The following is a 16,273-nucleotide window of genomic DNA, read 5'->3' as shown; positions in this document are numbered from 1 at the left end:
AGTTTCTGTTGTGATCTAGAGCAGAACTTTTCAGTTCAGAGATTGGTAACTCTAGAATTTTTGGAAAATCTATGAACTAAATATAATTTGATTCAAAATATAATTTCCTGATACTTTGACATCTAACTAGCAAAGTTTTAAAGTGCTTTAAGCAATCTCAGAAACAGTTTACAATTCACTTTATAAAAACAATCACACAGTAGGTATTAAACATGATTGCTTTACTCGTTCTCCTCGCGGACAAATCTTGTGAATCGGTTCAATGTGCTCTCCGAGACCTGGGGGTCGATGCTTCTGCAAAATCCTTTTTTTTTTGAAATAGTGCTTATAAATTTTGCTACACAAAAATTGTTAACTGAGAAAGTATAGGTAATTTTTTAGTCATGAGGATTTCTGGAAAAAAAGCAATTACCTGAACGCTGAGAGAAGCCGCTGGCGGAAGAAGTTCGCCTCGTGACCACGGGAGTATTGGTGCTCGGGCAGATGATCCTCGACGCCTATAATAAGTGCACTTGACTGTGGGAACTTTTGCCAATTTATAAGCCTCTGACCCCGAGTTATTCTTACTTTTACCTTTACTTTTTAAAAGTGGTGTAGTCAACTCGAAATCGTCTGAAAACACCGAATTTCGTAATTAAAATTGTTGAAAACTTGTCAAAAAAAAAGTTATGGCGGTTAAAAAATGACCTAACATTAGTTGAATTTGAAATTTGACCAACTTGTCAAGCAGCTGGAAATTAAATTTTTTTTGAAATCCCTGTCTAGTTATGATTTGGTTAAATTAGGAAACTTCAGGTCATCTATCAGCCTTATGAAATTCGGGGTTTTCAGACAATTTTGAATGTTTTTCCTAAAAACATTCAATTATTTAATCTATAGGTCGAACTACTCCACTGTATCAACTACAATAACAAAAAGAATCATGTCAAATATTTTCGTGTCGGATCGAAAAATCGAGCTGTCGGCGAAATGTTTTCGTGTTAGCTCGACGAAAGGTCACAAGGGTCAACAGATACATCACCCAACCGTGCCGGAGACTATAAAATTTAATATAACTCATGGATTCCCGAAGCTTCCCAAGAGCTTTTGGCTTTCGTTTGAGGCAACAATGTCCAGGAATACAGTGAGTTTGGTATTTGAAATTAAGTTTACAATTGTCTGCTAGTATGTTCTACTAAGATATTGGGGGTTTAACAATCGTTAGCTAGAAGTGTGCCAGTCCAGAATATTCCAAAAACAAATAAGACAAGTTGTTCAAAATTAAATTACCTATATTTGGTCAGTGGACAATTTTCCGGCATCTCTACCCACTCCAGAGATACAGTTCTAGAACTATTGGCAGTGCCCTTAAGTATTTTATATTTACAGATAATATTATGTTTAAATACTCAACGGTTACAATATAATGTTTATAAGCATACGCTGTTACAAAATTTGAAGTTTTGAAGCCGTGTACCGGATTTAAGTTGGATTCCATTCAAAAAAGTTTAGTTAGTTGACAACTTTTTGATAACACTAGCTATTCTGAAGATACTGTACTGATAGTAAAACCCCATTGCGGAAGATTCCAGCTACCGTATTTCTTCTATTAATATGGCTGCAATACTATTTTTCGATGGTCTTCCCGCTTGCAATACTAATAGGGAGTGCAAGACTAATAAGGAGTGCAATACTAATTTTCAGAACATTTTCTGACTTTGCGCTTACTAGTTTTTTCCTGGAAAAAACTCGAATCATATGTAAAAATTCAGAAAATTTGATTTTCATATAAGTTCAAAAACTTCAATCTCGTAGAAATGATGTGAAAACTGTTGCAAAATAGGCAAAAATTGTTGTTGAAATCCTGAAATTAGCGAGACGGGTTTGCAATACAAAAAAGTTAACGCAAGACTATTAGAGAGTGCAAGACTAATAGGTAGGGCAATACTAATTTTCGGAAGGTCTCCGAGGGGCAATACTAATAGGGAGTGCAAGTCTAATAGGGAGGCCATATTAATAGAAGATATACGGTAATCCCATCTAATCCCAAAGTACTTCCGAGTAATACTTTCATTCACAGAATCACGTTTTCCTTTCATTCAATTTTAATCAATTACTCACCGTCCACAGTCCACGCGGTCGCAAATGCGACGAGCACAATGAGCAAAGCGATTAGTCGAGCAAGCATTCTCGAGATTACCGAAATCCTGAAATAAACTTTGAAACGTGGCATTATGTGTGAAATGCTTGTAATAGTGAGAATAGTAGAAGAGGATTAAGCCTAACAATGATGGTTTACGTCACTGGGAATTGTCATGTTTTCAGACAAAAAGTACTTGGTACCTAGTGGTCCCAGAGGAGCTCTCTACTTTAACTCAAAGCCAATTAGTAGTATCGAAGGAATTGTAAACTAGCAGACTTTTTATTTAAAGTTTAAACTAATATTTTTTAGTTAGAGAGTAGATCGGTTTAAATCCGGACTGCTCCTGTAAAATTTTTTTTCGCTGATTACTGCAGTTGCAAATAAATTTTCAACTGGTGTTTCCTTCAAAATTTGATTTGCTATATTTTGTTTTTTTTTTGTTGAAAACTTCCCTGGGTAGTAGCTCCGACGGAGTTTGCAAAACTATTACGGATATCAAAAATATTGTGAATTGTCACTAGTTAGTACACAATTCCAGGTACTACATTTTTGGATAGTTTTTTGCAACCTCTCGCTTTTCTAGTCTCTCTCAATCATCACCATTGTTGCCCTGCGAACTCTTACAAGAACCATCTAAATACTTGAAAGTAAACCCGTATGGTCGAGGAGTCACCCCAGCAGCCGCATCTTTATTTGAATTCGCCCCGAGAGTGTGATCAAATTGCGAAACAGTGTGCAAATTAAATAGGGCGCTGAGAAGAACCTCTTGAGCTTTGAAAAAAGGCGGACAAAGATGAAGGACGGCTTTTCGGGAAATTGATACAGTTTATTTTCGACTTGGTCAAGTTTTTTTCTTCAATTCTTCTTTAAGCCTGCAATAGGTATTATTCAAGCTAGAGAATTAATAAAATAGAGACTTTGATCTAAAATTTTCATGTCCTTCCAGAAAGTAATCATGTCGATTATGCGTACCAGGACCCTACAGGAGGTGTTTGAGGAGTCTAAGCTTGTGATTTCTCAGCTCACAGAGGAAGAAATTCACGAGTTCAAAGAAGCATTTTTGCTCTTTGATAAGGTAGTGGAAAAATTAAGATATTTTTTTGAATAATAATTTTTAGGACGGAAATGGAACAATTTCGATTAAAGAGTTGGGTGTCGCAATGAGAGCTTTGGGGCAGAATCCTACGGAACAGGTAAGGGGTATTGTGAGGGTTACGGTAATTAAAGTAGGGTTACTGTATGTATACGGTAGCAATGTTCAGTTGAATTTTGTGATTGTGGGTATTGGGAATAACCAAAAAAAAATTTCCGGTTTTTTAAAAATATTTTTTTGAAGTTTCTGAAACTTTTAAATTATAAAATTGAACTGAAACATTTTCAGAATATTGAAAAAAATTAGAATCTTTTTCAAATGTTTTGCAATTTTTAAAAAATCCACTGAACTCCACTGAAAAATCCACTGAATTTTCAAAAACAATTTTCCAAAATGTTGAACATTTCCAAAAACTTTTTTTTAAGCTTTTATTAAAAAAATGTTCTACTTAAAAAAATTTTATTGCAACCCAATTACATGCCTCTCAAAAAAAGGTAGATTTTCAGCAAATGATGGAAATCATACACGACGTGGATCTCGACGGCAACGGGCAAGTCGAGTTCCCAGAATTTTGCGTTATGATGAAAAGGTAATACAACTACTTTACTTTATATATGTATACACACATTTCCCAAATCGCATGATCATGAGAGCAAAGTAGGCGGAGCATTTCTAGGCAACACATACACAAAAGGGAGGTGTCTGAAGAGGAGAGATGAGTGACAAATATGGACTGAAACGTCATCGAAAACTATGAAAATAAAACGAGTTTGAATAAAAGTTGTGAAAAAGTGGGAAAAAATAAAAGAAGGATTAAGCTACTGAAATGTATTTTTGGAATAGTTTTCTAGTTTATTCTAGTTTAAGCACGGATTTCCGTGCCGGAACTGGTGATTGAGCACGTCCGAGAAAAGTAAAAATGTAGATACGTTTCCTTATAAATTTCAAAATTTAAGTTTTAAATAAAACATACATTTAAAAAAATTAGGTGGTTTGAAATTTCTAAAAAAAAACTAATTTTTTTTTTGGAAATTTGGATCCTGCTTGGAAAAAAACCTTGGGTTACTGTAGTTTTGCTGCGATTTTTTTTTTGCAATTTTTGAAAAAAATTGAATTTTGGTGATTATTCCATGATCTAAAGTTTTGGAAAATCTTCAAAATTGGCGGAGTTATGGCATTTTAAAAGTTGGGAAAACATCTCAAAAAAATTCTGGAAATTTTGGGTCTCACTACGAAAATGTCTCGGTTACTGTAGTTTTTTGGAAATTTTGGGTTACTGTATTTTAGCTAGAGTTTTTCAATTTATCCATTCATTGACAAAAATATGTTGCTTTTAAAAATATATGGAATGTAAAAATTCAAAAAAAAGTCTAGTAAACCAAAAAAAATCTTCATAATATTATTTTTAAGAAAAAAACCAGAAAATCTTGTTCCGTGTACTTACTACCAAGAGCAACACCTCATGAATGTTTCAAAAGTATGCAAAACCAGCAAAACGTCACTAAAATTAATTCAAAATCCGTGGGAATAAATTATTCAAATTCTCTAACTATTTTTGTATTGCAAAAGCTCAAATGCAGGGCTCCGAAGGCTCAATGAGCCCTCTGTTTATGGGTTTTCAGGTCGTAAAAAGTTGAAAAAACTAATGGACCTTTTGCGGTGACATAAAGTGGGGAACAATAAGTTTTTTGGAGAACAAATTTGGACCTATTAGGATTTTGAAATAATTTTTACAATTATGATTTTTAGACCACGAGGCAAGTTTTAATAATTTTCGAAAATTGAATGTTACTTTTAGAGTTATTAAATTTTTTTTTTGAACTTGTAGATGCCAAGTGTGACCAAATTTCTATTTATAATGTTTTTTTAAACGAAACAGATTTGAAAGGGTGTAGCGACTTGAATAGAAGTGAAAAAGGCGATAATTTCTGACAAGTTTTGTATATTTTTAGATTTTTAGAGTATTTTTGGAATTTTCCCAAAAAAAAACCAAAAAATAAAAATATATTTTAATGCAATAACTTTTTTGAAAGTATTAATATTTCCGAAGTCAGGCAAAAACAGTAATAGTGTTCATTAAAGACAAACAAAAAACGAATTTTTTTTCATTTTGAGTTTTTTTCTCTCGTTATACATAATTAGATGTCTGCGAGGTGCAAGCACAAAAAAGGAAGAAAATAAAGTGTATTTTTGGTTCTTTTTTTGGTCATCACTTATTTTTTAAATGTTATAAAGTAGATTCTCTGCGCAAAAAAATCCTATCAAAAAACATTCCAGAATAATGAAAGAAACAGACTCTGAAATGATCCGAGAGGCGTTCAAAATTTTCGATCGAGACGGGAATGGTGTCATCACAGCCAATGAGTTTAAGCTTTTCATGGTACTTGTCACTTTCAGGTGCTCTTTTATAAAATGTCTGCTTCAGATCAACATGGGAATGTGTTTCGACGAAGTTGAAGTCGAGGAAATGATGAATGAAGTGGATTGTGATGGTGAGGAGATTTTTTGGACTTTGAAGTTTCAGAAATCTGGATATTTTTCAATGATGTCATTATTTATGTAATTAAATTTTTAATGGTGGTGTAGTCGAAATTCTTTTATTGCTTTATTAAACTCGAAACTGTATGAAAACACCGAGTCTCAAAATGAAATTTCTTCAAAACTTTTCAAAAAAAATTTATGACGGCTCAAAAAATGACCTGAAATTAATTAAAATTTAATTTATAATTTTGCAAAATTTGGTAATTTCTTGTGATCCGTAGACCTTAAATTTGAAATCCGGTGTTTTAGGACAATATTTAGTCTAATAAAGCAATAAAAATTCGGCTTCATCACCTTTAAATTTTTTTTCATTGAAATAAAAATTGAGTTTTCAAATAATTCTCAAAAAAATGTTTTTGAGTTTGGGCATTTTTTTCTTCTTTTTTTTTTAAATTCAAAAAAAATGATTTCTAAAACAAATGTGTGATTTCAAAAATTCCCAAATTTTATTTTTATTACATTTTTGAAAAATTTTATTTGAAAAATTTTGCATTACAAAACCAAGAAAACGGCGGAGCAGATTTTTAAAAAATTCGTGCTTCGCAACAAACATTAATTTTTATTTTATTTTAAATTTTTCACACTTATTTTTTCAGGAAACGGAGAAATCGACTACGAGGAGTTTGTCAAAATTTTCAGCTAATTGCCAAACTACTACAACACAAAAATGGAAAAATATATCCGCCAAAAATAAAACCTTTTTTCCAAATGGATAAAACAATCAAATTTTTGCGGTGTGTGTGTGTGTGTGCTGGTTTGATAATAAGTTGTACATATTGACGTTTGCTAAATTGTTATATTATATTAATATATAATTGAATAAAAACGACTCATTGGTTTTTGCCGCCGTGAGGGTTGAAGTTCCAAGAACCGAGGGGTTTGCACAATGAGCAAAATTGGAAATAGGAGAAAAACTTGAAAACTACTAGGTTGTATAAATTAAGTTCAATTTATTATTTGGAGTTCCTCAAAACAATTATAAGTTTTTCCAAACAAGGTTATTTTTTAAATTTATATTTTCATACATATTGGGATTTATAAGTATATTAAAATTAGAAAAAACAGGTTTTTTGCATGAAAAATTGAAAGTTCAGTTTATTTTTTGTTAATTTGCAAATAATTTATTTATTAGGTAACCTTAAATTATCATTATTATAGTAAAAATTTATTTTTAAATCTTTCAATCTGAGTTTTTTGCTGCATTTTACTGAATTATTGGATTTTGTACATGTTTTCCAAAGTAATAAAAAATTTCTTAGTTGCAATAAAACATTTTCCAATTTAGTAAAAATTATTTTCTTGGAATTTCTTGAATTTAAAAAAAATTTAATCATTTTTCAAAAGAAAAAATCACAACGAACTATTACGTACACATAGAACCTGAATCATTTCTTGCCATTTTTTTGCAAATTCTCATCATTTGGCTCTATTGTTAGAGCTGCTTTCCACATTTTATTAGCTTTTTGGTTTTTGATTGTTAATTTGTAGTTGATTAGCTTTTGGTCCCAAAGATATCTATACAAATTGAAAGAAAAAGGTTTTGAAGGGAAATTTTGTAATTTATCATTTAAACAAAATAGTTTTTTTCAGAATAACAAAATGGAAAACAAAAATTTTCAGACATGTAATTGGATATTTTGATGAAAAAAACTCTTGAAAAAATATAATTTTTGGGAACAAGCTTAAAACTTCTGAGTCAGAAGAAAACTTTTTGGGAGCTGTAATTCAAATCATATGAAAATTGTCAGTAGTCTAATTGTCAATTGCCAATATGCAGTTGTTTTTTTCCAATTAAAGAATTGTCAACAGTAAAATTGTGAAAACGGCAAATTGTCAAACTGCCAATCAAAAAATTGTCGAAAAATCTATTGCCAAATTGCTAATTAAAAATTTTAAAGTTGGCAGTTGGCAAATTGTCAAATTTTTAATTGTCAATTGTCACAAGTCAATTGTTAATAGCCAAATTGTTAAATGAAAAAATGTCCGTTGTCAAATTATCAATTGTCATTTGGCATTTGTCAGATTTCAGTTGTGAAATTGTCAAGTTTTCAAATTGGCAAAGCGTCAATAGACAACTTGACTATTGTCAATTGTCAATAGTCAGATTGTCAAATTGATGCATTATCATTGTTGTAAATGGTCAAATTATGAATTGTACAGTATCATGTTTATACTTGTTCCGAAGCTCATGGACAGCCCAACGCAATGAAAGTAAGTTCAAGTATTTTTGTGATTTCAGCGCCGAGAAATGCGAATTTACAATCTCCCAGAACCAACTCCCCCCTCCACTGTTAAAATGTTTTCTTAGAGTATGATAATTCGTCATACGCATATTATAAATATAATACAACTAATCCAAAATGTGTCACTTTCCATCATTTTCCATCAAATCACACACACACGACGCCTTTCACCCTATCTAACTTTTGGACAATACCATGTGTGAAAGGAAAAAGAGACCAGTTCTTGGGAGAAAGAAGGACATTGACACCCAAATTGCGTGTGCTGTGAATTCGTGTTTTTGTATAGGAAAATAATAAGATTAGTAGTAGGTTTTATATTTTTCTTTTTTTTTTTACTTTTTGAAATTTCTAAAAGAATTGATAACTTTTGTCCAACTGACAATTTTCACAGGATAGGTTGAAAAATTTTAATTTTAATTTATTTAAAATCAACAGGTTATGAGCTTCAAAATCGATATAATCATGGCTAGGTTTGGGAGATTGTCAAGTGGCAATTTGGCAATTGACAAACATCTAATTTGCTCAGCTGCTATAGCAAGCTAAAGTGAGAAGTAAATTTTCAATTTTTTATGGCAATTTTAAAAAAATTTAACATTTGACAGGTGACAATTTGACAATTGACAATTTTCTGGAAGTTTTTAAATTTCAACAAAATATTTAAAATAAGCATGATAGTCAATAGCTTCGAAATGGGTATATACGTTGCAAGACTTTGAAAAAATGAAATTATGGCCTGGAAATTTGGCAATTTGTCAAATGTCAGTTGACGACTTGACATTTGTCATGTGACAATTGTGACAATTGACAAACCTGTGATATTGCTCAGATGTTATAGCAAGTCAGATTTGATGTCAATTTTCAAAAATATTTGACATTTGACAATTTAACAATTTCAACTGACAATTGACTATTGGCTGTTTAAGTCGGAAGTTTTTAAATTTAAAAAAATTTAATTTGACAAATTTTAATTGGTAATTTTCCATTTTTTAAACAAAACTTGACATGATTATACTTAATTGAAAGCTCTCCGTCAGCTGAATCTGATGGAAATTTTATCTAACAACTGAAAAATTATAATTTCAACTACCAAAATACACCATCTCACGTGCTTCTATTACGTATAACGTACGTTAATTATCTATCCATTCATCTTTTATTAGCACATACCTCTGATTTATGTCCCGCCATCCCTCCTGCATGATCTCCCGCTGATTCTTGCGCGCCTTCCTTCTTCCCCCCGCCAAATTTTTGCCCCCTCTGTACAATAATAATATCAAATGACACCTATCCGTTTTCCCGGCGCATATGTTCATGCCTTCCTCTACTACCCGCGAAAAATTTGAATATGATTCAAATACACTTGTGTATTATTTATATTGAGTATGACTAACTTCCACCCCCTTTCCGGATTCAATTACAACTTTCTCCCTTTGTGGCAGCCGGGTACCTCTCTCCGGTTACAAATTTGGAGGGGCTTGGGATTTATTTTTGATTTTTCTAAATTTTTTAGATTGAAATGCTAGTTTAATTGTGAAGTTAATTGTGAGTTTTTGCACGTCTATGAACTGTAATTTTTTCTTGAAATTATTATTTTTTTCTCAATTTTTTTTGGCGGAAGATTCAAACTTATAAAAGATACTTATACAATTATAAATTATGCATTATACAAATACAAAAACAATTATAAATGCTTATGAAAAAATTTGGTAGAACAAATGCAATTTTTCTACAACTTTTTACAGAAATTTTGACTTTTTTTAAAGTATTTTTTGCAGATTTTCTGAGCTGCCAGAAAATTTACTACTTCAGAAACTCGCGAAAATTTGGAACTACCAAATTTTAAGTTTTTTTTTTGAAAAATGATATCACTTTTTTCCTAAAAAATGTCCAGTTTTTGTGTCACAAGAACACAAAATAGTCATCACTAATCTGTCAATAGTGTCCTGCAGTTTAATCCTGTTAACACATCATGCAGAACACCAAGAGTGCTCTTCAGACTAGATTTATGTAAATTTGTTTTTCAAACCTACTCGGGAACAATTTTGCTGTCAATCAAATGACTGCATGCCTACATGCCTACATCCCTACATGTCTACATTCCTACATGCCTACATGCCTACATTCCTACATGCCTACATGCCTACATGCCTACATGCCTACATGCCTACATGCCTACATGCCTACATGCCTACATGCCTACATGCCTACATGCCTACATGCCTACATGCCTACATGCCTACATGCCTACATGCCTACATGCCTATACATGCCTACTATCTCATGTTTGCCTGCCTTTTTGCCTACGTATCTCCTTTATTACTTCCTGCCTGTCTAGGTGCCTACCTCTTGTTTGCATACCTATGTACATGCCTTCGTGCCTACTCTACCAAATTGTCTCGATCTTCCTCTCAGCTTCTTCCTCCAGAAAAAAACCCCATCAGCTTCTCCCAATAAACGGCAGCAGATTTAATCGGGGCATCTGTCTGTCTTCTGTGTGTCATTACATTCGATAACGATCAGTAGTACTTTTGGCGAGAGAGTGAGAGACGCAGAGAAGTTTGGGAGGGACCCCTGAGGCTGGTAAACAAGTGACCTAGGTTTGCCCTGCGCGAACAAATATTGCCAATCTCAGTCCTCAATCAAAAGTTTTTCATCAATTTCTCGAATTTTTTAAATTTTATAGAAATGTTCTTAAAGTTCCCAAAAACTTTTTCAAAGCCTTCCAGAAGTTTTTACAAAATTCTATAACCTGTCATAAGTTCAACATTTTTTGGAATCTTGCAAAAATTTTAGGGATATTTTACAGAAGATTCTAAAAAATTCCATTATTTTTTGTAGCATTTTTCAAAATTTTAACTCATTTCGAAACTTTTCAGAATTTTTCTACATTTCTCAATTTTTCTAGAAATTCCTGAAATTTTTTTTTAAATCCATCAAAGTCTGTAGAAGTCTTCAACAATTTTCCAAACTCTCTTTCTTCAATTTTTTATTTCTTTATGAGCAAAGCTACAGTAACTTGGCACATAGCCAAAAACCTGTCCGCTTGGTCAAATAATTGTGTTGGGTGGTCCTCATCTCGTGTGCTCTGCGCAAGATGGATGAGCCCACCAATCTAATCGCACCCTCTCTGCGTCTCTCTTCTCTCTCTCTCCCTCACACACACACATCGGTTGCCAAATGCTCCGCGCACACCATATGTCTGCGTCTCTTTGGATTCATTTATTCTATCATCCTTAGCAGCACGAGCACCATGCACGCACACACATTTTGCCATTTTCTTATGGCATCTGGAAAAATTAACGGTTTTTAAGACGGTTTTTAAGGCATCGTTTTTTTATTTGGAAAATATTTGTTTTCAAAGTTATTTTAGTGTTTGCTTCAATTTTTGGAAAATATTGTTCCAAGAGTTAGTGTTTTTTACAAAAAAACATTGTATTTTGATACATTGATAAAAGTTCAAACAAATTTTTTTTTTGGAAAAAAAACATGGTGCATCGATTTTTTTTGAATGAAATTGCTTTAATACAATTTTGTGCCCCAAGTTGATTTTTTGCGTAATTTTATCAGCTCTAAAAGTTTAAAATTCTCAAAATTTCCCTGTTTTTGTCACGTGACCGCGAAAAATGAAAAAGTTCGGCCACGGAGCAAAATCTAAGTTTTTTTGTCAAACTTTAAAATTTTTGGTTGAGCATAAAATGTTCTAATTGAAGAAAAACATGGTGCTTCGAGATTTTTTTTTGGAAGATTTGTTTTAATTATTAATTTGTTGTTATAATTTTTCCGTAAATTTATACTTAACTTTTTTTTTCATAGAAGAATAAGACAACAGGGCTTTTTTCTGGATTTTTAAATAATCATTTCCTAATTTGTTTCCCAAGGATTTGCTGAAAATGAAATAGTTTACAATATGAAAAACAAAATGTTAACAACTTGGCCACCTTTTTTTCAAAGCTCGTCGCACCTGCCGTTCTTTTTTTCGCTAGGAAAATCAAGATCAAATCAATTTTTATTATTATCAATCACATCTCTCTACCAGGTCGGCACCTCTTTTGATCCCCTTCTTCTTCAAAAAATCTTCAACTTTTGCTTTCTTCCCAACCGCTCATTCGTCTTACTCTAGCCTGGGAGAGTGTCTGGACGTCCATCGGCATTTTATCAATTTTTAAGTAGCCTCCAGTCACTAGTTCTTCCCGTTTGTCAACGCATCATTTCTTAGAATTATTTGGTTTTGAATCTTTTTTTTTGGAATTTTCAGTTTTTGATTTAAAAATGTTTAAAAAGATATAATTTTTAGAACTGCACAAAAAATCCTCAAAATTTTTCAATCGATGCACCATGACAAAAATGTTGCAAACTATAAAAAATGTTTTTTGTTATTTTCTCTGATATGCAAAAAAATAGATTTTTTTGTCAAACAAACAATTTTTTGAATAAAAATTGTATCGATGCACCATGACCAAAGGTTTGAAAACTAGACAAAATGTTAATTTTTCAAACTTTTTGAAACTTTTGAACTAAAAGATGAATTTTCGCATATAATCGACTTGAGGCACCATGACGCGAATTCCCGATATTTCCAGTTTCTGAAGAAAAAGTGCAAAAAATTAACGTAAAATATTGATCAATTTGAAACAAAAAACAACCTAAATTTTCTCGATGCACGATGACCGGAAATCGATAAATTTTACAATATTTAAAGCAAAATCAAGAAATGAAAATTATTTTTTTGCTAAGTTTTAATATTCAGTATTTTTTTGGCAGAAATTTTGATGTAGAGAAATTTAAAATTTAAAAATTTCGGGGAAACCCTCAATCCGAATCTTTTTCCCACAAATCTCAATTTTTCCCGATTCTCATCAAACCCCTAAAGCATAATCCGTGTTTGTTCCTGCTTGTAATAAGTCCTCAGAACAAACATTGTGTTCTTTGTGAGGCTAAACCACTGCCACGTCATCGGAAATTCCCAAGCAAATAAATGCTACTTTTTTCGTTTTTTTTCCAAAACTTTCTTCGTTCCACTGTTCCATTTCCTTGGTTTCGGTAGCAATACAGTCACCTCCCCGCTCCAAAAAAAAAGGTCTCACCTGGATTTCTGTTTGCTCAGTGACTCTTTCTCTCGGTAGCTCTAGTTTCTGATTGTGACCCCTTTCCCCCAGCCAGAAGCATCCCCCATCTTGCACCTAATTGGCCATTTTGGACTTGTTGGGATGGGGATGGGGGAGAAGAACGGATGTCCAAACGCTTGAGTGGGCTCTTTCACCCTCCCGAGCTCCTAATTATGCGCGAAGTGTTGTAGTACTCTTTATCTAGTAGAGTTGTGTGAAGTAGATGGGGGGATGGAAATCTATGGAATTGCTCAATTTATAGGCTCATTTGGAAACTAAAGTACGGACGCGATTCCAATGCGTGGTTAACATTTCAACAACTTACGAAAACTTTCGGCAACTTTTTTCTAAATATCTTTTGATTTTAGACTGTTTTCAAACGTTCGCCTAACTTTCGCTAACTTTCGACAACTTATTGCACATTTTTCCTACAACTTCAACAGTGTTCACCAACTTTCTACAACTTTCACCAAGTTTTGTTGAGCTTTTGAAAATTCATTGAAACATTTTCGGCAAATTGTATCAAAAATTCATAATTTTTTGAAACGGCACTTTTAAAACGTTCTCGACAAAATTTGCAAACTTTCGCCAAGCTTCCTTCAACTTTCGACAGTTTTGGAATTATTTTTGTTTGCTATAATTATTTAAATTTATGAGCATTTCGACTATTTTCGACAGTTTTGCCAAATTTCGCAAAGCTTTCTTCAACTTTCAACAATTTTTGAAAAAAATTTTCAACAATTTATTGCATATTTCTTTGAATTTCTACAATTTAAACAGTTTTTGCCAAACTTTCGACAACTTTCGCCAAAATTCCTTCAAATTTTTCTAACTTTCAATCGCGGTAAGGTATCTGACATCTGTGTCCTTTCGAAAGTAATTGCAAATAACGAAAAAGAGTGATAAAACACAATGACCACGTCATAAAAATTCCTCTACCATCTCAAATTTCGACATTCCTTCTCGCTTTCTCAGTTACTCACCAAAAAACATACCTTCAGTCAATACATTTTTTGGCTCTTCTTAAAACTTTTTCTCTCACAGAGCTGCAATTTATACGTCTCTGCTCGTTTCCGAGTAGAGCTACTGCATTTTTTGCTGTACGTCTCGTATTTTATCGGGGCGCACCAAAAAGTGTACTAATTCTGCAAAAGAGCACTTGATGTCTTTATGACATTCTCTAGCACAATCTCTCAATTTCACACGCTATCAATTTATGAGGTGAAGCATCTTTTCTCTGCGTTTCCGAGTCTTGCACACTCTCTTACACTTGACGGAGCTCCTTTTCACTCCATTCATATTATATTTTATGTTTCTTGGAAATGCTTCAAACTGTTTTTTTTTTGCAGTTTTACGAAGCTATTTTCTTATCAACTTTTTAGTTTTTTTTCCCTGAAAATCTGAAAAATTTATACTAATTTTCGTCAAGTTTCATCAACTTTCGCCAAATTTCTGACAACTTTCGTCCACTTTTGCCGATTTTTGCCGACCAAAAGCCGATTTTCGGCAAATGTCTAGCAACTGTTGCCAACTGTCGTCAAATTTCGTCTTACTACTCTTGTTAACTTTCGCTTTGCTACTTCCGTCCCACTTCTTGGAACTTTATTTTTCAAATATTTTGTGATTTTTGTTCAGCGTCAGTTCAAGCCGATGTCAAATAGGTCAACTTTTTTCTTGGAAGTTGTCGAAAAAGTTAGGCAAAAAGAAAGAAATATATGAAAAAGAACGGGCAAGTTGTCATCAGACCGCTTTTTGGTCGCCAAATCCCGATATCCCCTTGAGGGGATCATCCCTTCAGTTTTTTGGTTGCTTTTTCAATGTTTTCACTCAACAATTTTTGCTCTTCTTATGGCTTTTTTGGTCTCCCATTCAGTTCCTTTCTTGGAGTTTTTTTTATTAATTTTTTTACAAAACAACTTTTTCGACAACTTTCGGCTACTTTCGACAAATGTCCTTCATCTTCAACTAGTCATCTTGAAATTTTTTAAAACTATTTTTCCCAAATTTCGACAACTTTCACAGGATTTCCTTCAATTTCCGCCAAGTTTTTGCAAAACTGTCGCCTAATTATCGTTAGTTTTCGCCAATTTTTGTCTAATTTCTTACTTTTTTGACAACTTTTGATGAATATCTTTCAACATTCGATCACGTTTACAAAATTTCCTTCGACTTTTTGCCCAACTTCATAGACTTTCTCACAACCTTCGCCAACTCTTGCCAAATCTTCTAGACTTTCGACAACTATCCCTCCACTTTCTATCAACTTTCTTCAAACTTCTTACAACATTCGCCAACGTTTCTAAAATTTTAGTCAACTTTCGCTTTTTTTTCATGTTTCTCACTACTTTTGAGAATTACCAGGCTCTACCCTACTTTAAAAAATCCACTTTTTTTCAAATTTCATATATTTTTTCCTGATAATTGTATATTTCCTCCTCCCCTCTTTTTCATTCTAATTAGCCTCCGCATCGCGGCATCCTTTTTTGGGATTTTCCAGAACAAGCTTTTATTCGAAGACTTGCCTCATTGTTATGCAATCCTGTCCGCTCTCTTCTCTTTTCTTTATCCTCTCGTCTCCATCAATAATCAATTTGATGAGGCTTCTGCTAACTGACCATCTCAAACGACATTTTTTTCTTCTTTTTCTTCCTTTCGAACAAATTGACCTCAACTTGTTTTTTTTTATTTCTCGTCCTTTCAATTCCCTTTTTCCTTGCATTTTCTCCTAGAGAAGTATATCAAATTTCCTTCACTTTTACCTCTATGCTACAACTTTTTTCACTTTTTTTTCACTTTTTTCTCTTTTTGATTCAAATTTATGAGCTTTGCAACTTGCCATCTTGAAACAAAATTAGTTCCGTTTAAAAGTTATTTCCAGTCAAAATGTGCATGTTTTTAATGTTTGGTTTTTGAACAAATGTTATGATATTGAAAAAGTAATTATATACAATTTTCAAAGCGAAATTTCTAGTTTTGACGACTATTTTGTTACCGTATGAGATATTTTTCTGAATGAGCCTTTTTTCCAGAACTTTGAAGCGCCATAACTTTTTTTTTTAATTGCAAAATGTCTCATTACGAAATTTGGTAGTTCTGGGTCATATTGGGTCTACAAAAGCAAACTCTCAAATTTCGGTACTCCACCTTTAATTAGTTTAATTAGTTTAAT

At 32.8% G+C, this 16,273-nt stretch overlaps 2 protein-coding genes and 1 non-coding gene across 4 annotated transcripts; 1 reads left to right on the top strand and 2 right to left on the bottom strand.

The window, feature by feature from the left end:
- Positions 1 to 83: 83 nt before the first annotated feature.
- Positions 84 to 9,198, bottom strand: F28F9.3 (Neuropeptide-Like Protein; the record flags this gene model as incomplete). Its single annotated transcript, NM_068021.6, has 4 exons — positions 84 to 294; positions 413 to 497; positions 2,101 to 2,186; positions 9,167 to 9,198. 4 exons carry the CDS (start codon positions 9,196 to 9,198, stop codon positions 222 to 224), a joined length of 276 nt encoding a protein of 91 aa, NP_500422.3. The 3' UTR covers positions 84 to 221.
- On the top strand, positions 923 to 6,595 carry cal-3 (EF-hand domain-containing protein; the record flags this gene model as incomplete). Of its 2 annotated transcripts, NM_068020.7 has the most annotated exons (7): positions 923 to 1,123; positions 3,069 to 3,197; positions 3,241 to 3,315; positions 3,722 to 3,804; positions 5,493 to 5,595; positions 5,641 to 5,707; positions 6,353 to 6,595. In NM_068020.7, the coding sequence occupies 7 exons, from the start codon at positions 923 to 925 to the stop codon at positions 6,397 to 6,399; spliced, it is 705 nt and encodes a 234-aa protein (NP_500421.2). In that variant the 3' UTR covers positions 6,400 to 6,595. The 2 variants fall into 2 exon arrangements, with proteins under 2 accessions (NP_500421.2, NP_001294291.1); NM_001307362.4 differs by lacking the exon at positions 923 to 1,123 and having other exon boundaries at positions 6,353 to 6,497.
- Positions 5,949 to 6,098, bottom strand: M02B7.8. The gene has a single exon (NR_053063.1). It is a non-coding gene; the product is annotated as an Unclassified non-coding RNA M02B7.8 (non-coding RNA).
- Positions 9,199 to 16,273: the final 7,075 nt, after the last annotated feature.

The sequence above is a fragment of the Caenorhabditis elegans genome, chromosome IV (assembly GCF_000002985.6).
Source record: "Caenorhabditis elegans chromosome IV".
Classification (NCBI taxonomy): Eukaryota; Metazoa; Nematoda; class Chromadorea; order Rhabditida; family Rhabditidae; genus Caenorhabditis; species Caenorhabditis elegans.
This window is presented reverse-complemented; position numbering and strand designations above follow the sequence as displayed.